We start from the raw sequence: 22,511 nt of genomic DNA on the forward strand, positions 1-22,511 counted from the left end.
GAGCATTTTATGAAAGATTTTTTTATTAATATTGTGATTACTTATTTTTAATTGTAAAAAAATTATAAAATGAATTTAAATTGTACAAATATTTTAAGATTGTTTTTACAAAATATTGTAGAATACTATTTTAATACATGATAGATAATTATGTTTTTGTTTATTATTGTCGGAGCTTCGTGCTCCATTTTCCGTATGAAAATACTTACACCTTTAGTCGGACATAGTTTGACCTTACAGGTCTGAATACAGACAAACGAATTCTATTTTTGTTCTTATACCTAATGTAAAATAAGGTGTGTCGTTAAATGTAAATTTATTTCAGAGAAATAATGGCCCATACTATTGGGCTTCCAGGGCATTATATATATATATATATATACGTGAGTAGCATAAATCCGAATTTTATTTTAGTCAGACTAAAGTGTGCAACGTAAAACGTCGTGGACATATCTCATTTACTTTATTAATTTTCTATATTATTAAATAAATTTATTTATTTTTGTATCATATTAGTATTTGATATAAAAATAAACTGTGCTGTTTATAAACAAGATTAAGAAACATTATACAAATTACAAAAATACACTATAATCTACTTATCTTACATATTAATAATATTCAAAAAGATGTCAATTAAAGCTTCAATTTCTAGCGGTAAGTAAATTCTAAATATTAACTATTAATAATTATTAATAACTATTAATAATTAGTTGATTTTTTTATATGATTCAACATGCGTTAAAACATTTGCTTGAAGTTTTTAAATAAATATAATTAAAAATAAATAGTTTAATTAATTTATTTATTTTAACATTAATTTTTAATTATATTATTACCATATTTAGCAATTATTATTTTAATTTAATTTTTATTTTTATTTTGAAAGAGTTTAGATATAAACTCAATTTTGAAATTAATTAATCCCTCACTCTTGAAATTCTTATTGCAAAAAAAATATATATATAAATTAAATGTATCTTTCAACATGCTTCTAAAAACTATATTGCAATTGATTATGAAATTGACATTTATTATTCAGAAGTTGGTGACATTTATATGCAAAGTTACACAACAAATCAAAAGTTATTTTGATAATTAAACGCACAATTTACTATATTTTAATATTTTATAAATAATTCTGGTAACATATTTCTCACATTCACGAAATTCTCATTGAGGAAAAAAAAGAAGTATATATATATATATATATATAATATATATAATATATATGTGTGTGTGTGTGTGTGTGTGTGTGTGTGTGTGTGTGTGTGTGTTTGTGTGTGTTTGTGTGTGTGTGTGTGTGTGTGTGTGTGTGTGTGTGTGTGTGTGTGTGTATGTGTGTTAGTTAAATATCTTTTAATTTGTTTCCAAACACAACATTGTAATTTATTATGAAATTAACATTTATTATTCAGATGTTGGTAATGTCTGCACACAAAATAAGTTAGGCAACATATCAAAAGTCAACATTTCGATAAATGCATAATTTAATACAATATTTTATAAATGATTTTTATAAGCTTAAAAATTCTATCATAAAATATAAAATGTGTCATAACATATTCGAGTAAATAGATATTATCTTAAAAAGATAGAGCATAATAAACATAAAAAATAATTACTGCATACAATGGAAATAAAATAAATAATAATAGTAATAAAAACACTATAACTATAACAATTTATCATATTTCTGTTATAATTGCAGAATAGTGTATTATTACATAATTTGCGATAGAGACTATATCTCCTGGAAAAACTTTAAACGTATATTTTATACGACATGACACCGAACACATTTGGAACTCCTACTATAGGAAGCAAGTCGATCAAAGAATCTACAAATGATAAAATACTAATAACCGAATTATATAAAACCGATTATCAGTGGAAAATCGTTTGGAGAAATGTTATAATTTTTATTTATGTGCATCTTGCTGCCATTTACGGACTATACCTGATTTTCTTCAAGATTAAACATCGGTCACTTATATGGTGTATGTGTTTATTTGCCATTTCCAAAAATCTAGATAAAATATGCTAGAGATTTTATTAAACAGGATCATTTATAATTTATAGTCACAACTATCGCTGTCGCCGCAGGTCTTGGAATTACAGCTGGCGCCCACCGACTGTGGTCTCATCGATCTTACAAGGCAAAATGGCCCCTAAGATTTATTCTCATGATTTTCCAAACAGCTGCCTTTCAAGTAAATTTAATATTAATCTGTTTTCTTCTCGTTAAAGTAACTAACACAACATATCTAAATTAATTAAAAATTAAAATCACACATTCTGTTTCCTTAATAAAACTTTACGTCACAATAATATTAGCATTCTTAGTGATATTACGTTTAAGCTTACATTTAAATTTTTCAGGATGATATTTACACATGGGTCAGAGATCACCGTGTGCATCATAAATTTACCGACACAGATGCAGATCCATATAATGCACGCCGAGGCTTTTTTTTCTCGCATATCGGTTGGCTTCTTGTTCGTAAGCATCCTGATGTTGCGAGGAAAGGTGCCACGATTGATTGCAGCGATCTCAATCAGGATCCATTCGTGGTTTTTCAAAAAAAGTACATATCATTCTTTTTTTTTTTTAATAAAACCAGTTATGCATTAGTCTTTAGTCAATTCTACTGATATTATCCCGCGTTTATATTTTCTTCTTTAGATGGTATATATACTTAATGCTATTCTGCACCTTTATTATACCAACATTAGTACCTTGGTTGGTATGGGGTGAATATTTTTGGTATTCATGGAACGTCACAGTCTGCAGATATTGCTTAAATCTTAACTTCACCTGGTCAGTGAACTCAGCAGCTCACATATGGGGTGTAAAACCATACGATAAGTATGTAATTTTGCTATTTTGAATTTATGAAAAACAAATGTTTTCATATAAAAATAATGAATTGTTTGCAGTATTGTATATTGTTGTTTAAAAAGATATATTTTATTGTGCAGATCAATCAGTCCTACCAACAATGGTGGAGTTTCGTTCATATCATTTGGCGAAGGATGGCACAATTATCATCATGTATTCCCTTACGATTATAAAGCGGCGGAACTTGGAAATTATAGACTCAATTTGACTACAGCTTTTATCGATTTCTTCGCTTATTTAGGCTTGGCTTACGACTTGAAAACCGCGCCTACAAATGCAATAAAGAAACGTGCCCTACGAACCGGAGAAAAATATTAAAAATAAATTTAATCATTATATAATAGAATGTAGTGCCAATTAATTTTCTATTAAAAATTGATTTTTAAAAACAAACTTACAAACAAACTGTGTAAAAGTATATACTATGTTTTTGATTTATCATTTAATGTATAATCTCGTTTCTGATTGTACTACTAATTGTAGAGCATTTTATATATAGCAATTATAATTATATATTTAGGTATATATATATATATATATATATATATATATATATTACACAAAATCTTATTTTATATTATTATTTATATATGTAATTGTTGTTTTAAATATGAATATTGCAAAAAACAATACATAATTTTATTACTGCTTGTGCGACAGATTGACATTTGATCTGCGACCTTAATCAGTTAGTATTAGTTTTCTATTAATAATGTGTATTATACATACATATTTGAAAATGAATGAGTGAAACATAAAATAATTAAATTGAAAAATATTGAAAGCCATTTTTAAGATTATCACATCATAAAAATAAAAATAAATCTGCACGAGAGAGAGAGCACATTAAATATTTCTTTTAGATTCTTTCATTTAAGAGTTTAAGCAGAAAAATTTTGACACACACATAATTTATAACATATGTATGTATTAATATAACGTATGTTTAAATTGCAGTAATGTACAATGTAAATGTACAAATTAATTTAAGGAAATACAATGAAAAGAAATTATGGAGATTTATTTATAATGATTTTCTCCAAATATTTGCAATAAAATATGTATTTATTTTATGTAAATATAATCAAAATAAACAAATTTTATATTATAAGCTTTTTTGATATTTTTCAGCATTTTTTTGTTTTTTATGAGTGCTTCTCTATTTTTTCTTTCTTTTAATAATCTTAATAATAATTTTAATTCTATTTCTTTTAAAATGCTGTTTTATCGGGTCTATTTTTTATTCTAATTTCTTTTATATTATATATTTGTTAATTTAACTTTTCTGTTGTAATTACTTTATCAAACGTAAGTACAATATTCAATTAATTTTATTTATTCTTCCATATAATACGGAAACTGAATAGAAACCTTTTGATATACGATTATTTTCTTCTTTCACATCAATACTGTCCGATGCTATAATAAAGCATGAAACAGTTTTGTCAACGTCTAGATAATATCCATATATTTACTTGTTTTACATATAAAATTTAAAAACAAAATCATTTAATCCGGAGAACAAAGCGAAGAAATGTATTTTGTAAAAAGAGTATAAATTTTCTATTACGTAAAATAAAATATTTGGTTGTTATTAAAGAATGTCCCAACTAAATAATTTCGGACCGAAGACAATGAATGTTTTTTTTTTTACATATTGAAGTACAATACTACTTACAATACTACTGACTTTACTTAAAATGCTTTTCAATGTTGCTGTTTGTTTAAAATAGTTACGAAAATTAACTAGAATGACGCAATAAATTTGCATAACTTGACAGAACGCATTAATGCAACTTATTTATTTATGAGTTTATTTATTTATTGCTTATTTTATATGTAACGTAGATTTCAAAACTATTCGTCGTTTACAATTAAAAATTCAATACGAGAATTTGTTCTATCATTACTTACAGTTGTGCACTGCGATTAAGAAAAAAAATACAATATTGTGAAAATTCGAAAATTAATAACTCTTTAATTATTGCAGAAATCGCAAAAAATAATACATTTTTCTGTTTAATATAATTCGCTCATAAAAAGTGATACGATTAGCGGACTTATATCATATTTATATATTAATTACACAGTGAAAATATATAACTAGGAATTAATAGAATATATAGGAAAATAGAAAAGTATATAGGAATATAGAAATAAGAAAGGATTAGAAATAGATCAGATGGATAAAGAAAGATCAAATGTAAATATGAATGTACGTAAAAGTTGTTAAAAATAAGAATCTAAAAGTATAAATATGTAAGTCTGGACGTAATTAATAACGTAAAAATGTAAATGGAAACGAAGATAAGCTTAGAATGTAAATGTAAATAAGAAAAAAGTAAATGTAAATTTAAAGTGTAAATAGAACTGATAAACAGAGCTAGTAGGAGAAGTAGAAATAGCATATAAATGAGAAATGCAGATTAGATAATCAATGGTCAGGAAAAGAAAAAAATTTTAATGTAGGCGCAAAATATAGGATAAAAGTAATGAAAAGTGTGAAGGTGTGGATGGATGAATGAGGTAAGGAAAACTTTATAAATCAAGCCCTTCCATGGCAATATAAAAGCTGAAGAATACATTATGTATCTATATTATAATAATAAATTATCTATCTATATATCTATAATTGCACTATTTTAAATTCCGTTTTAAATTCGAAATTGCATAAATCAGTTTTAAAATCAAACGTATGTAAAAACTGACGCGCTTGGATTGCTTCACTTTTCATTTTTTATGCAAATATAATAATTGAATAACGTTATCGCTTGCTTTGTTTAAAACAGAAAGTTATAAGCACATCTTTCAATTATTTTAACAATACCTATTTCCTGTTATTTACATGATAGTTTGCAATATAAGGATTTCTCAATTCTATAATCACATAAAAGAAGCTCTAACGACATAAAGCTCGACGATATGGATTTAATGAAAGATGAGGACATCAATAATGACATCAACGATAAAAAATCTAAAATGATTATATCAAAAATGTTAAACTTCAAAACTGACATAATATGGTATATAGCACTACAACTTTTTGTATTGCATGTTGTTGGCATTTATGGTTTATTGACTTTCGACTACATGAAAAACTTAATGACCACATTATGGAGTAAGTATCCTTATATTTTAAGTATGTCATCTTATTTAAAAATCTTCAAAAAGCAATTTAAAAAAATTTTTTAATGTTTTTTACGTAATTATTATACGAGAACACTATGATCTCTTTAAATTCATATTTTTAATTAATTAAACGATCAAAATCAACGATAAAAATCAAACGATTAAAATTAATATCCTGGCCAACAGTTAAATCTCTCCCTATTTTTCTGCAAAAGATATTAGTAAAATCAACAAGAGTCTAAAGATAATAAATTTAATCGTCAATAATTTTATTTATAATATAATTATTCGGATTTTTATGATTACTAAGAAATATTATATTTTTTAATTTTTATCTCTATCAAATAGATTTTCATAATTAAAGAGCGTTGACTAATTTTAAATAATAAAAGTATCATTTCGTAGAAAGATTTAAAAACAATATAGATACATATTCAAAATTGAATTAATGTAGTGTAAATTGTAAAATTAATATTGAAGTATAAATGAAATATTCACATATTTATATTTAATGATCAAAATCAGATCAGGTAACATCAGTACTTTTCATACTAAGGCATTATATCTAATAAAAGTTTATAATTTTAGTAACATAATAATTATAAACAATTATTGTTAAGTAACAATTGTGAGTAACTAATACATATACTTAAATTTACGTTTTGATTATTTTGTAATATTTACAATTATTATTAGTCTTGTTTTATTATTCACGTTTTTTAATTATTTAATAATTTATTGTGCAATATTTAGTGTAATAAAAAATAAAAAGTATTACAATTTTTTAAACAATCTTTAAGTATGTGTTTGTATTTTAAAATTTTATATGCGTTGTTCGAATTACAAATTGTATGCGATACACACAAGAATACACATACGCACATGCACGCACACATGCACACACGCATGCACATCTTTACATGTATACATATATATGTATATATACATTTCATATTTTTAAGTACCTGGAATGTATCTTATATCCAATCTTGGCTTATCCGCTGGAGTCCATCGACTTTGGAGTCACAAGTGCTACAAAGCAAAATTACCATTAAGAATTTTACTTCTAATATGCTACAATTCAAGTGGACAGGTAACATTTATAAAGTATATTATTTATATATTGTATTACTATAAATCTTTATATATTATGTAAAATACTAATATATAGTAAATAAGTAATTACATATATACATGTGTAATTTTATAATTTCTAAGTTTTTTTTGCCATAAACTTTAAATTATATAAATGAGGAATATTTTTTTACATTATGAAAAGATAAAGGTAAAAAGCGAACAACTTCTTATAACTTTAAAACAAATTAGCTCTTGCATGCAAACAGTAATGAACAATCAATTCAATTCTGCATAAATAAAATTTCATCAAAATATTTAATTATTAAAAGAAAACATAAAGTTATTGTAATATTCGAAGATTTTAAACTTACTGAAAAGAATAACTTTTCATTTTGGTGAGAATTTAGAGAATTCATAAATAATATATATTTACGTTTTATCTGAATATTCGATATAATTATATATGTTAATTTTGATACATATACATTTTTTTTAACTGTATACAATTGTGTATACATTTTAACTTTAATTTAATATTACAATTTAATTACTTTTAGAATACGATATATAACTGGGTAAAGAATCATCGTATGCATCACAAATATTGCGATACTGATGCCGATCCTCACAATAATCGACGCGGATTTTTTTATGCGCACTGTGGCTGGGTGATGATGAAAGAACATCCAGAATTTATTAAAAAAGTCAAAAAACTAGATTTATCGGATATTATGTCAGATCCTGTTGTAACCTTCGGTGAAAGGTATATAAAGGTTTAATTTGAAGAAAAATTGATGAAGAATTGATATTTCTTTATCTTACATAAATCATTATCTTATACGCATACTATTTTAAATATAAATATATGCAAATAATATCTGCTAAGTGTGGATATGCTTAAGCAAGCATTTGTCATATTCATTAATCAATTATATCAATATTTTTTTTCTTTATTTTTTTGTATTTGTGTGACTAAAAGATTTATCCTTTATGCACAATATAAATTCACAGATTTATTGACGATTTTAATATAATTCCAGAAATTTAAAAAATAAATATAAATCTCATTTAAATAAATATCAAATAAATTTTATTTTAACAGATACGCTTTACCACTCCAACTTTTCTTCACGATTATCCTACCTACGATAATACCAGTCTACCTTTGGAACGAAACTTGGAGTAGAGCCATTATATCGCAAATATTTATACGATATATGATTTCCTTGAATTTTTTATGGACACTCAATAGCATGGCTCATGCATGGGGCACTAAACCATATGATAAGTATGTAATTTTAAGTGTACAATCTATTTCGCAATTTTAATGTATTTACGTAATGCTAATGATATCAAAGAATTATCTTGCAAGGAAGTATCACATTTAATTAATAATAATTATAATATATAATTAATAATAATGTAATTAATAATAATTAATAATTTCCTCAAAAAATAATTGCAGATTTAAATTAATTTCAATGACTTTTCATATAATTATAAAAAGGATTAATATTTTGTCTTGTTATATTGATATCCATTTATTAATTCTCGTTTCTCATTTTTAGATACATAACCTCGGTAGACAACAATTTTATCTATTATATAACAACTGGAGAAGGCTATCACAATTTTCATCATGCGTTTCCGTGGGATTATAGATCATCAGAAGCCGGAAATAACAAATTTAATTACACCACTCACTTCATCGATATCTGTGCAAAATTAGGATTAGCGTACGATCTTAAATATCCGTCTGATGAGCATATAAAAAATGTTATATTAAAGAATGGTGATGGAACACACCCCATAATGTCTGAAGTACCAAGACCACAATGAGATAACGTGGTCAAAATAAAATAAAAAGCGCACTATTTGTTTAATAAAAACATTACAATGCATTTTCTAGTTTTTAAAATGATTTCTTTGTCACTAAAAATAAAATAAAATTGCTCTAATAAGATACAAATAAAGATATATCAATGATTTAATATTTTATATTTTTTATATCAATAATCTCTGCTAAATTTTATTTTTATTTTTTTCAGCTATAATAAGTTTTCAAAAATTTTCTATTATTTTTAACATTTATTGTTTTAAAGATATACAAAAATTCAAATAGCAATACAATCAAAGTTTAAGTAAAATAATAATTTTCCAGAGAAATAGATAGTGTCAAGTTAAAACACAATAAAATTGCGCAGAACTGCAAGATATCTGTGATTTTATTTAGGTGAATTCATATTTTGTAAATTAGAATAATTTCAAAAGACATAGTCGTGTTACTATTGATATAATTCGTTTATGTTACCTCAATATGGCACCCAACATAAACATCCTGACGAAGTGAGTAAGGTATTCAAGGAAATTGATAGATTAAATTAAGAAAAATAGATGTATCGCTGAATTACAAAAGAAATTGCTTATTTCTTTTACAAGTTACAAGTTTACAACTTATAAAGAAAAAGAGTAGTTGTTGATTGGGAGACTACACTAAGAGAGCTCAGAAAACGAGAGAAAAAGAGAACGTGACAGGGAAGGAAATTTCTGACGGGAAAAAGTAAGAAAAAGAGTGTGAAATGATGAGTAGATGATAAAGTGTGATTCACGATGTAAGTTCTTGAAGGTATAGAGGTTCTTGGAAAGATACAGCATCAAAAAAACAAAGGATTCGCTCATTTAGGAAAAGAGATGAAAGAGTAGAAGCAGAAAGATTATTATTATTTAAAGTTTTAAAAATTTGTTATAAATTCCAATAATTTGCGAGCTCGCCTATTCTATTTATTTCAGCAGTATTTCACGCTGAACGGAAGCCATTTGAAGGAACTTGAATTCACTAGTTAATAAGAATAACAATAACTAATGGATATTTTTTCCTTTAAAAGTTAGACAGAAAAAACAAAAGAGAAAAAGGAAGATTGTAGTAGTAATAGATTGAATAGAATAAACAAAAAGATTATGTTAAATATATTAGATCAGAAAGGCGTTTAAATGAAAAAAAGAAAAACGATAGAGAATATTAGCAATTTCGTAGGATATTCAGTGGAAAACAAGAGTAAATTAGTATGAATGGGAAAGAGAGAGAGAGAGAGAGAGAGAGAGAGAGAGGGGTGGGAAAAAAGAGAAAAGAAAAGGAGACAGTAATACTTTCTCGATCAATTTTTATTAAAAAATCCTGATCATTTCTAAGACTTTAGAATGATATATTCTGTGTTTGAGCGAAAAGAAAACATCGTGGAGTTTTTATTTATAATACGTTTATAAATTTATTATAATATTTATAATATTTATTATAAATAAATATTTATAAACATATTATAAATAATTATAAATTAACGTAAATTTATTTGTGAATTTTTATATAAATGTTTATATTTTTATATAAATATTTTATATAAATATTTATTAATATTTATATAATTACTTTATTATTTATTTATGTGAATATTTAAACAGTAAACATGTACATTAAATATACTTTAATATGGAAATGTACATTCAAAAAAAGTTTATAACAATATTCTATATTTCTATATTTCTATATTTCAAATTTCTATATTTCCAAAAGAAATGTTATTATTTTAAACATATCTTCACTAATCACTAACAATTTTGAGAAGTTTGAAATGGTGACAAAATTAAAAGTTACAAACAAATTCTTCCATTTCGAATATTTTGAAAGTTCCAAAAATTTATTTTTAATTATATAATAATAATAATAATACAATCAACCAATTCGATTCAATGAAAGCAAATCAAAATTGTAAGAGAGAGAGAAACTAAATAAATTATAAGGGCGTAAACTTTATAAACAAATATCTTTCAAAACTATAAAAAATGCATCTAATAATAAATACTATTTCAAAAATCGGCGCTTTTTAAAATACATAAGAAGATAGTGAAATGTAATTAATTTGGCAGTATTGCAAACTTTAATTTTAACTTTAATATTAGCTAAAATAGTAAAAAAAATATCAAGTGAAAAATGACGACAAGAATAACATTCTATCATTAATTTTCAGCTGTAGATTTGATCAACGATTATAAATTTTGTTTAATAAATTTTGAAATCTATTAAACGATACCGAATATAATTTTATTAAATAATGAATTTTACTTTAACAAAGACGATAAAGAAATTGCCAATTCCCGAAAAATTATATAAACTACATTACATAAACAAGTCTAAATATTTAAAACGTGCAATTTTACATACTTGTTCCAACGTTGCTGCGAAGAAAAAGACATTTGTCGGAAAAGACGATGAAAGCGAGTATCTATTTAAATTAATAATAATAAGATAAAGAGCAAGATCAGGTGCGTTTATCGGATAAATTTCATCAAATCCGATAATATTAGATCGCTATTGGAATTTTCATTGATTCATATGCTGGAATTATAATTATATTATATATTATATAATCGGTTGCCGCGATCAGAAAATTCACTCCGCTATACATACTATTTCATTTTGCACAATGTTACTGACGCATTATAACGATGCTTAATAAATTTATTAAAATAGTCTGTGCATGTCTTTATATACAGAATTTTTATCGCCAAATCTATCCTGTCGCAAAATTTCTGTCGAAATCGATCCAACATACGCGCAACACGCTAATCTTATTGCGGTTTTGGTACTTTGGACAATATAAAGTGTGTTCCATCACCTCTCTTTAATATAACATTTTTTATATGATCATCGAACGGATATTTAAGATCGTACGCTAATCCTAGTTTTGCACAGATGTCGATGAAGAAAGTGGTGTAATTCAATCTGTTATTTCCGCTTTCCAATGATCTATAATCCCATGGAAATACATGATGGAAATTGATAGCTTTCTCCAGCTGTTATATAAGTGACAAAATTGTTGTCTGTCGGGTTTACGTTTTTAAAAATTAGAAACGATTGTTAGTAAATAAATATTAATATAACAAAACAAAATATTAATCCTTTCTATAATTATATTACAAGTCATTAAGATAAATTTAAATTCACAATTATTTCTTAAGGAAATTATTAATCAAATGTGATGCTTTTTTGTAAAATAATTCCTTGATATCATTAGCATTACATAAATAAAATTATGAAATCATATCTATTTAGAAGTAAATTGTAAATCGTTTCGCGATTTAACATTTAAATTATGCCTCTGGCAGAGGCACTAGACCATATAATAAGTACATAATTTAAATGTGAAATCGCGAAACGATTTACAATTTACTTCAATGTCTGAGCAACGCTATTAGTTGTCCATATAAAGTTCAAGGTAATCATATATCGTATAAAATCGTATTTGCGATATGATAACTCTGTTCTAGGTTTCGTTCCAAAGATATACAGATATTATCGTAGATAGGATGAAGCAAAAGAAAAGTTGGAACAAAATGTATCTGTTAAAATGAAACTTATTTGGGATTTATTTAAATAAGATTTATGTTTATTTTCTAAAGCTTTGGAAATATTTCAGAATTATTAATAGATCTTTGAGTTTAATACAGAAAACAAATGTTTTAATATAAAAATCAAAGAGAAAATGTTTGATCAATGAATATAATAAATGCTTGTTTAAAGCTTGAAGCATATCCGCACTTGACAGATATTATTTGCATATATTTATATTATTTGAAATAGTATATATATATATATATATATATATATATATAAGATAATATATATATATATATATATATATATATATATATATATATAAGATAATAATTTATGTAAGTAATAAAAATATCAAAAGTGTTTTTTATTATTGGTTGGACATACCTTTACACCAAAGATTACAGGATCTGTCATAATATCTGATAAATCTAATTGTTTTTTTTAATAAATTCTTGATGTTCTTTCATCATCACCCAGCCATAGTGCGCATAAAAGAATCCGCATTGATTATTATGAGAATCGGCATCAGTATCACAATAGTTGTGATGCAAACGATGATTTTGAACCCACTTATATATCGTATTCTAAAAGTAAACAATTATATGTGTGCGAAGGGAGAAGAGGGACTATATATAATATATACATGTGTTGAAATCAACATGTATAATATCGAATATTTAGGTAAAATGTAAATATTATTTACGAATTTTCTGCCAAAATTAAAAATAATTCTTTTCAACACATTTAGGACTTTTAGGACTTTTTTGCGTTTATATTTTCTTTTGATAATTAAGCACTTTGAAAATATTTGATTTGTGCAAACTTATCTGATATGTGTCACAACCTGTTTGTATTGCATAAGGAAATTTGTTTTAAAGTTATAAGAAATCATATACTTTTATTTTTTCATATTTTTTAATATAAGAAAATATTTCTCATTTGTATGATTTAAAATTTATGGTAAACACAAAATATTATAAAATTACACATGTAAACATACAGTTTATTTATTATGTTAATATATATATATATATATATATATATATATATATATATATGTGTATACATAAAGATTTATCATCATATAGTATAATTTATAAAGATTACCTGTCCACTTGAATTGAAGAATATAAAGAAATAAAATTCTTAATGGTAATTTCGCTTTGTAACTCTTATGACTCCAAAATCGATGAGCTCCAACGGATACACCAATGTTGAATATAATGTACATCGAGAATACTTAAAAATATAAAATGCATATATGTATGTATGTATATATGTATATATACATGTATAAAGATGTGCACGCTGCGCCGATGTGTGTGTATTGTTTTTGTGTGTATTGTATACAACTTGAAATTCAGACAATACATGTGACTTGCAAAATACAAGCATATACTTAAGGATCTTTTAAAAAATTGACATTTTGGTGATTAAATATAAATATCTAAATGTTTATATATCAATATTAATTTTACAATTTACATTTATTTAAATATTTTAATTTTGAATGTGTATCTATGTTGTTCTTTGAATCTTTTTATGAAATGGCATTTTTATGATTTAAAATTGGTCAACGTCTTTTAATTATTAAAATTTATTTGACAGGGATAAAAATTAAAAAAAAGCAATTTTTCTTTGCAACTATAAAAATTGGAATAATCATGTTATAAGAAAATTATCCATAGTCATATTAATTATTTTTAATAGGACTAATTTCATCAACAATTTCTTTCGCGGAAAAATACGAAAAGCTATAATCGCTGGCCAGGACAATATTAATTCTAATTGTTCGATTTTTATTTAATTAACCAAAAATATGACTTTAAAGAAATCACAAGGAAAAATATCACAAAACTATGTGGGAGCTAGATGGGAAAAACTATGTAGGGGCAATATGGGAAAAACTATGTAGGGGCTAGATGGGAAAAACTTGATGAGGGCAATATGAGAAAAACTATGTGGGGGCTCGGGAAAAATATCGCTCGGGAACTTTAAAGAAATATCAGTATGTTCCAATAATTATGTAAAAAACATTTTCTTTTTTGAAGATTTCTATATAAGATAACATACTTAATATATGATACTTTATAATGTAATCATTAAATTTTTCATGTAGTCGAAAGTCAGTATATTATAAATGCCAATAACAATACAAAAAGTTGTAGTGCTTTATACCATGATGTCAGTTTTGAAGTTTAACATTTTTGATTTAATCATTTTAGATTTTTTATCGTTGATGTCAACATCTTTCACTAAATTTATATCGTCGATTAAAGCTTCTTTTACTGTGACACAGGATTGAGAAACTCTTGGAATCTATTACGTTGAATGCAATCAACAGCAAATAGATATTTGTATCAGTTTATGTTAAAAATTTGCACAATATAATTAATAATGTAATAATATCCTAATTTTACTAACTATATATAATAAACTTTATATCCTTCAATCAAAAATAAAAAAGAATAATATAAGCTATCAGTTTATTTATTATATTATAATAATTCGTCATAATATTTTTATAAAATATATTAAAATGGAAAAATTTTTAATAAAACAATATTAATAAAACAGATTTGGAAAATATTTTGAAAACTTTTCATTCGGTACGGCAATCAATAAACAATTAAATATCTTTTGAATTAAATTAAATCTAATTAAGAATAAAAACATAATTCTCAAAACTTTTAATTAGTTTTAAAAATTTGATTTGGCAATAATATGATGTTACGCTCAAAAATATAATTTTATATGTAATATAATTATATATAATTTGCAAATTTTCAAAATGCAAAGTATCAAAATTTCATTCCCTACAGTCTTGACAACAAAGCACAATAATTTATGAAAATTATAAAATTTAATAAAAATAAAAATATCTAAAAAATGTAAGTATAAAAGGAGAAATAGAAAACTTTTTTTAAGTTTATTTGCTTTATTTGTATTATAAATATTCTTATTCATTTGCAACAAACACTTATTGATAAAACGAATTTTCATATTATACTGTTAGTAAACGACATGCTTTTGTAATCTACACACAAAGTTGCATGTTATTGCATTAATGTATCAATCATAATACGTTGCATGCAAATTTACTGTGTCATTAACAATAAATTTGCATGCAACGTATTATGATTGTGTCTTTTAAAAAAACATTTGATTATAGGATAATTGTTATTTTTTTTGTTAACGTTTTCTTTTATAAGTAACGCAAGAATTGGCATTGCGAAAAAGAGGCAACAATAAACTTTGAGAGATTTGAAACTTTAGAGTTTTGATATTAATATTCCTTTTTTAAAAAGGGATGTTTAGTAAATATATTAAAGTTTACAATACTGGCATATTAAATACATTTCACTACATTTTTATGTAGGCAAAAGCGACGATTCTTGTAATAACGTTTAGCAATAGATTTAATTTTTTGCTATGAAAGATAATTATTCTAAATTCAATCGAAGAATTTACACCTTTATAGAAAATTAATTTAGTTTTTTGTTATATTTTGATTTTAGTTTAGTTAGGTTTATTAATGTTGTATATTTTCATTTTATTATTACAGTTAAATACTTATATTAATTAAGTTATTACATAATTATAAATGAATAGAATTTTTGTCTGAGATACAAATAAATAAATTTGCCTTTAAGACTCTTGACTAGTTGTCGCGATTCAAACGACAATTGCATTTATAACCTACACTATGTATAAAACTTGAAAACTAACGTTGTCAGATTAATACATTTATTAACATATCGTATCATTTCAGGTCACTGCATTTAAATTGAATAATTTTATAAATAAATATTGATTCTAAGCACACAATTATTTTTTTAAATGACATTTTCTGTACTTTGATAAAGTTTGCAATATTCATATTTGCTTCCATGACAGCATGCATGTATAAAAGACATTTAAAAAACGACTTATAAAAGATTTTTTTGTCTTTAAGATTTTACCAAAAGACATCATAAATACATCTTTTGGATATGTCTTAAAGACGTCTTGAAAAAGCTGTCTTAAAGATATGTACTTTTAAAGATGTTTTTAACAATATCAAAAAGACATCTTTCTGATGTCTTAAAGATATTTTTTTCTAAGACAAATATAATCCTTTGAATCCATGGCAGCATAAGACATAATTTTTTTAAAATGAAATTTCCATCTAATAACATAAGAAAGTGAAAGGTACTCAATATAACAATATTACGAACTTTGATATATTTGCCAAACTAGTAAAAGAAATATCAATTGGAAAAATAATTATTTTGTTAGAATTAATCTTTATTTAAACGACTATTCAAGTTAATAAAAATGACACAATATATTTGCATGACACGTATATACTCCGAAAATCAAAGGTTCTAATAAAGATTATCGCATGACAACAAACCGCATAATAATAATCATATCATGCATTGTCAAACTTCTGCAAAAGTGCAAAAGATCTTTTAAAAGGTTACGTAATTGTAAAATGGCGAGAATCGTCATCGTTATTGAATATCAAAAAGATCGTCGATGTTTTCTAAGACATATGTTCCGTAACCTCAATCTGTCATCAATATAATCTCTAAAAGTTCTAAATGACAGTTCCAAACATAATTATTTAGATTACCGACTGCAATATTTATCTTTCATATATATTACATTTTATAATTATCATATTGTACCAGAAAAATATCTGAAAAGTAATTACAAGAATACAATATAAAAGTTAAAGTTAATCATGAATTTATATTTTTTATTGTGCGAAATAATATTATATAAAAAAATTGAGAATGTAATAAATAGCTTTGCATTGACATTCTACAGTTTAAAACTCTCAGGTCAGGTTCAAAACTCTCTATTTTTAAAAAAATATTCTTTTAAAGTATGAATACAGTTATATAACATATAACTGTATTCATACTTTATACTTTATTACATTATTAATACATTATTAAGATATTACACTAGTACATATTATATAGGATCCGTCACCTCTTGGTAAATAGAGAGGATTATATTGAATAAATAAAAAAGTTCTAATTATTTTATGATTTTTAAGTTATTAATTTATACAGTGAGTATCCATGAACAAGCAAATATTCAATTGAGCAAAAGAACAACTCATCGTTTCTAGACGTGCTTATTAGATGCACACTTTTATAGTTGCTGGGCGCGTTGTAAAACGTTTGAATGTGTTCTATGATAGAATGTCTATTATAATGCATGCCTTCAACATTGGCGCACGCATAACATTTATAAATATGAAGAACGCTAGGCTGTTCTTTTGTATAAATGCTTGCTCATTCATGAATATGTATAAATAATAATTTTTCAATTATTGCGAAAATCGCAAAATGGTTTAACTTCTCTATTTAATACAATCTGCTCTATTTGTCCACGAGAAGTGATACGACTGTTACCCGATACCTCAGTGTATAATATATGTATAGTAAGTATTAGTATTAATATTATAATTTTTTTAAAAAAGGCATGTTAACAAAATCTCGAAATATTGATCAAAACATTGAAGCCTTTTTTTCGTGATGTTGATTAGTTCTTTCGTTGCGCTTATTTCATGATAAGTCATCGTAAAAATCATATATTTTGATAAGTTTTGTGTGTATATGTGCAAAAAAATTATCAATATAAAAGTAATAGTGTTATGATATTAATTGCAAGAAAGAATTTTGAATTAATACAAAGATATACATATCATTTATACTTTATTTTTTTTAAATTAAAGGCTATCACTTTTTTAGAGTTATTAATATTATAAATTAAAATTTTTAATTTTAATTATATTTATACAAAGTAAATAAGTAATATTTTAAAATAATTGGAAAAAATTCTCATAAATAGATATTCAAAATTTTGAAATCTTATTTCATAATTCATCTTTGTAAATTTCTTGATATTAATTTCTAAGTTTACATTATAGCAAATTAATTTACATTTATACATGTTAATGTTTATATATTTTAAATACAAAAACTTTTACTTAAATTTTTATTAAAGATTAAAAGATTTAAAAAAAAAATTAAAAATTTAAGAGTGACATTTTGTGCAAATCTATTTTTATTTTTATAATGCAATAATTTTGACAATCTATTATTTTCAACACTTTTTTAGTTTAATTACTTCATCTCAACTAATTCTAAATATGTATCTATAGTATACTGACAAAAACCTGTTATTATTGATTAAAATTGCTGTAAAATATATATTTAAACTTTAAAAAAAGATATTCTTTACACACATCAATATTTTTGTATTATATAAGATCGCATATATTTTTCGATTGCTGTAAACGCTTTAATTATATTATTTATTAGATTTTTTACACATATAGCGCTAGAAGCATACCATTTTGTTGTATAAATGGCAATAAAATATATATATTCTTTTACGTGATCATATTTGAACTAAATGATCATATTTAAAACAACAATTAACATAACATAAATTATAATAAAAGACAAGATTTTATGCAATATTATAAACTGTATATATTTATATATAATTCTAATTAGTATTTACAAATTATTTTATAATTGAACGTAAAAGACAATTTGTTGGATAGAAAATAAATTGAGATTGTGTTTTGCTCTACTTAATCGTTAGATTTATTTTTAATATGTTTCTCCGCTTCGTAAAGCACGTTTCTTTATCACATTTGTAGGTACAGTTTTCAAGTCGTAAGCCAAACCTAAATAAGCGAAGAAGTCGATGAAAGCTGTGGTAAAGTTGAGTCCGTAATTTCCAAATTCTGCTGCTTTATAATCCCAAGGAAATACATGATGATAATTATGCCAACCTTCGCCAAGAGCTAAAAACGAAACTGCAGCATTGTTGACGGGGGTGATTGATCTGCGAATAAAATGAACTTTTCTTTCTAAGCAATAATATTAAGTTGTTAGATTTTCTAAGCAACAGCAGTTTACAGACTATTGTAAACAGTTCGTTAATTTTTATATATTTTATTTGTGTTTGTGTTTTTTATAATATCAGAAATACGTACTTATCGTATGGTTTTACACCCCACATATGAGCCGCGGAATTGACAGACCAGGTAATGTTTAGATTTGTACAATATCTGTAGACCGCAACGTGCCATGAATACCAGAAACTTTCGCCCCATGCCCACCAAGGTACTAATGTTGGTATAATAAAGGTGCAGAGTGGCATTAAGTATAAATACCATCTAAAAAAAGAAATATAAACGCAGGATAAGTCAGTAGAATTGACTAAAAATTAATGCATAATTGGTTTTATTAAAAAAAAAAATTATATGTACCGTACTTTTTTTGGAAAATCACGAATGGATCCTGCTCGAGATCGTTGCAATCAACCGTGGCACCTTTGCTCGCAACATCAGGATGTTTACGAGTCAGAAGCCAACCGATATGCGAGAAGAAGAATCCTCTGCGTGCGTTATATGGATCTGCATCTGTATCGGTAAATTTGTGATGAACACGGTGATCTCTGACCCATGTGTAAATATCATCCTGAATATAAATAATAATACAAGATATTGATATTGATCATTATTGATATAAAATTTTATTGTGAAAAAACAAAATGTATAATTTTGATCTCTAATTAATTCGAATGTTATTTTGTTTGTTACTTTAATGAGAGAAGATAGAAGAGATTAAACTTACTTGAAAAGAAGCAGATTGGAAAATCATAAGGATAAATTTCATGGGCCATTTTGCCTTGTAAGATCGATGGGACCATAATCTATGAGCACCGGCAGTGATACCTAAACTTGAAGCGACAACAATACCTAAAACTAAAAATTACTGTTCATTATTGTTATAAGTTATATTGTTTAACAAAGCTTGTAAAATGTAATCTAGATTTTAAAAAAAAGTAAATAAATACGTACACCATATAATTGTCCAATATTTAACCTTGAAGAAACACAAATATAGACCATAAATGGCGGCAAGATGAACATAGGCGAATATAACGACATTCTTCCAAACAATTTTCCATTTGTAATTACTATTGTATAATTCTTTTGCTGGTACTTTATCGTTTATAGATTCTTTACATTTTATACCAGAAGTTTCTAATACGATTGCTGTCATATTAGACAATGACTACTGGATATAACTATTGGATATATGACTACGGTACCTGTTATTTATTTCTTTTTTACTAGAAGCGTTGATAAAATTTTAATTTACGAAGATATATAATTCTTATTAACTTAATGTATTCATTATATTTACATTGTTCGTTTCATTTTTATAAATTATATCATATTATTATTAAAAAACAAAAAAAATAAACATATATAGAAATCTATATATAATTGTGAGTTAAATACAAGCTTCCATGCTTTACTTTAATTTTAAATTTTCGATTTAGAATTTGTGAGAAGCAATAATATTCACAGAAACACAGAATAAAACATAATCGATAATTAAATATTATACAATATTATTAAAATTATTTTTAAGCTTTGGCTTTGCATTTATAGAGAAATTTATATAATATTTATTCACTTGCTTACTTACGATTTATCAACAAGTCAACGATAACTAAAAAAAAGATCGATAGAACAAATTCGTAATAAATGAACGAACTCGTAATAAACGTTTGTTCAAACGACTAGTGCTTTTATAATTTATGTTATGCATAAAATTGCGAACTCACGTTACCATTATATAATGCAATTATTAGTATCATGTCATTTCGCGTCATTGCATTTAAAGCCAGCACACGCTTTTTTGGCTGCTAGATTTCTTGTTGGATTTGTATGCTTGCTGTCATGATGACAGCGATGCTGTCTTGCTAGTTTAGCTCCACGGTGCGTTTTCGTGCTGGTTGAGTGGGTAGAATTTTATAGAAAGCATTTGACAAATTTATTTATTTAATTATTTATTTGTTTTTTCGTCATATTTATTTTCGCTTTGACAAATTGTAGCAAACAGAGGAATGATAGAATATCTGATAATCAAAGGGAATATTTTGATCACGTGATCTAAAGCTACGTCTTGATTAATTTTCAAAGTGAGCCAGCAGAGGAGCACACAAGCAATCCAGCAATCAAAAAAGCACCGCCGATTTAAATTGAATAATTTTTTAAATAAACATTTATTCCAAGCAAAAAATTATATTTTCAAATGACATTTTCTTTACTATTTTGACAAATTTGTTAAAGTTAGGCTATATTTATATTTAAAATTATCATCATAGTTTATTCCCATTTGTGTGTAAAAATGCAACCAATACATTTTTTATTTTTTATATTTTATTTATTTTTTTAATAATAATTTGTAAAAAATATTGTACTTAAACAACTTTTTTCACAGATAAACAACTTTTTATTACTTATATTAATATGTTATTATATATTACTTACATAACGTTTTATGATAATTCTCGAAAAAGGTTACTTATTTATTCACCTGCACTATTTCTTATTTATACGCTATTTCTACTTCTCCTACTAGCTCTATTTACCAGCTCTATTTACATTTTAAATTTACATTTATTGTCTTCTTATTTACATTTACATTCTAAGCTTATTTTCGTTCACATTTTTATTTAACAATTTTTACATACATTCATATTTACATTTGACCTTTCTTTATTCATCTTATCTAATGTTTTTTATTTCTATATTCCTACATACTCTTAAAATAAATAAATAAATAAATATGTCAAGTGTTTTCTATAAAATTCTATTCAGCTATCACGAAAACTCGCACTCGTGTGAAGCTAAACTAGCAAGACAGTCAGTATCACTGTCAGCAGCGCTGCCATCACGACAGCAAGCATGCAAATCCAGCAAGAAATCTACATTTTTGCTGGCAAATCTAAAAATTTGACCAAATACAGATCTGAAAATAATTTTATTAGTCTATTAAAATTATTTTGTAGAACACTTAAATATAATGATAATATTGCAAAAATATTTGATCTTCTAACAATCAATTTGAACATCGTATATAATAATTTTGAAGGCCCAACAAAATCGTTTTCAGATCTGTATCTAGCCAAATTTTT

General features: G+C 24.8%; 3 protein-coding genes, 1 long non-coding RNA gene and 1 pseudogene across 7 annotated transcripts; 3 read left to right on the forward strand and 2 right to left on the reverse strand.

Moving 5' to 3' along the window:
- Positions 1–1,231: 1,231 nt before the first annotated feature.
- Positions 1,232–3,411, forward strand: LOC105427415 (acyl-CoA Delta-9 desaturase-like). The gene is made up of 5 exons (XM_011639122.3): positions 1,232–2,000; positions 2,083–2,213; positions 2,383–2,588; positions 2,687–2,869; positions 2,983–3,411. The coding sequence occupies exons 1-5, from the start codon at positions 1,787–1,789 to the stop codon at positions 3,218–3,220; spliced, it is 972 nt and encodes a 323-aa protein (XP_011637424.2). The 5' UTR covers positions 1,232–1,786; the 3' UTR covers positions 3,221–3,411.
- Positions 3,412–5,302: 1,891 nt separating this feature from the next.
- On the forward strand, positions 5,303–9,099 carry LOC105427416 (acyl-CoA Delta-9 desaturase-like). 3 transcript variants are annotated; one of them, XM_011639124.3, is made up of 6 exons: positions 5,303–5,428; positions 5,755–6,020; positions 6,994–7,124; positions 7,666–7,871; positions 8,211–8,396; positions 8,677–9,099. In XM_011639124.3, exons 2-6 carry the CDS (start codon positions 5,825–5,827, stop codon positions 8,945–8,947), a joined length of 990 nt encoding a protein of 329 aa, XP_011637426.2. In that variant the 5' UTR covers positions 5,303–5,428; positions 5,755–5,824; the 3' UTR covers positions 8,948–9,099. The 3 variants fall into 3 exon arrangements, with proteins under 3 accessions (XP_011637426.2, XP_088937849.1, XP_088937850.1); XM_089081723.1 differs by lacking the exon at positions 5,303–5,428 and adding an exon at positions 5,438–5,490; XM_089081724.1 differs by lacking the exon at positions 5,303–5,428 and adding an exon at positions 5,523–5,595.
- A 2,574-nt stretch (positions 9,100–11,673) lies between these two features.
- Positions 11,674–14,720, reverse strand: LOC148935430 (acyl-CoA Delta(11) desaturase-like; annotated as a pseudogene).
- Positions 14,721–18,972: 4,252 nt separating this feature from the next.
- On the reverse strand, positions 18,973–22,123 carry LOC105427417 (acyl-CoA Delta-9 desaturase-like). Of its 2 annotated transcripts, XM_089081657.1 has the most exons (6): positions 21,865–22,123; positions 20,380–20,633; positions 20,153–20,283; positions 19,791–19,996; positions 19,510–19,692; positions 18,973–19,358 (listed from the first exon to the last, which is right to left on the reverse strand). In XM_089081657.1, exons 2-6 carry the CDS (start codon positions 20,582–20,584, stop codon positions 19,121–19,123), a joined length of 963 nt encoding a protein of 320 aa, XP_088937783.1. In that variant the 5' UTR covers positions 20,585–20,633; positions 21,865–22,123; the 3' UTR covers positions 18,973–19,120. The 2 variants fall into 2 exon arrangements, with proteins under 2 accessions (XP_088937783.1, XP_025074139.2); XM_025218354.2 differs by lacking the exon at positions 21,865–22,123 and having other exon boundaries at positions 20,380–20,649.
- Positions 19,844–20,388, forward strand: LOC148935431 (uncharacterized). Its single transcript, XR_016140395.1, has 2 exons — positions 19,844–19,984; positions 20,133–20,388. It is a non-coding gene; the product is annotated as an uncharacterized LOC148935431 (long non-coding RNA).
- Positions 22,124–22,511: the final 388 nt, after the last annotated feature.

This window comes from Pogonomyrmex barbatus, unplaced genomic scaffold (genome assembly GCF_055798465.1).
Source record: "Pogonomyrmex barbatus isolate J1 unplaced genomic scaffold, ASM5579846v1 scaffold5, whole genome shotgun sequence".
In the NCBI taxonomy this organism is placed as follows: domain Eukaryota; kingdom Metazoa; phylum Arthropoda; class Insecta; order Hymenoptera; family Formicidae; genus Pogonomyrmex; species Pogonomyrmex barbatus.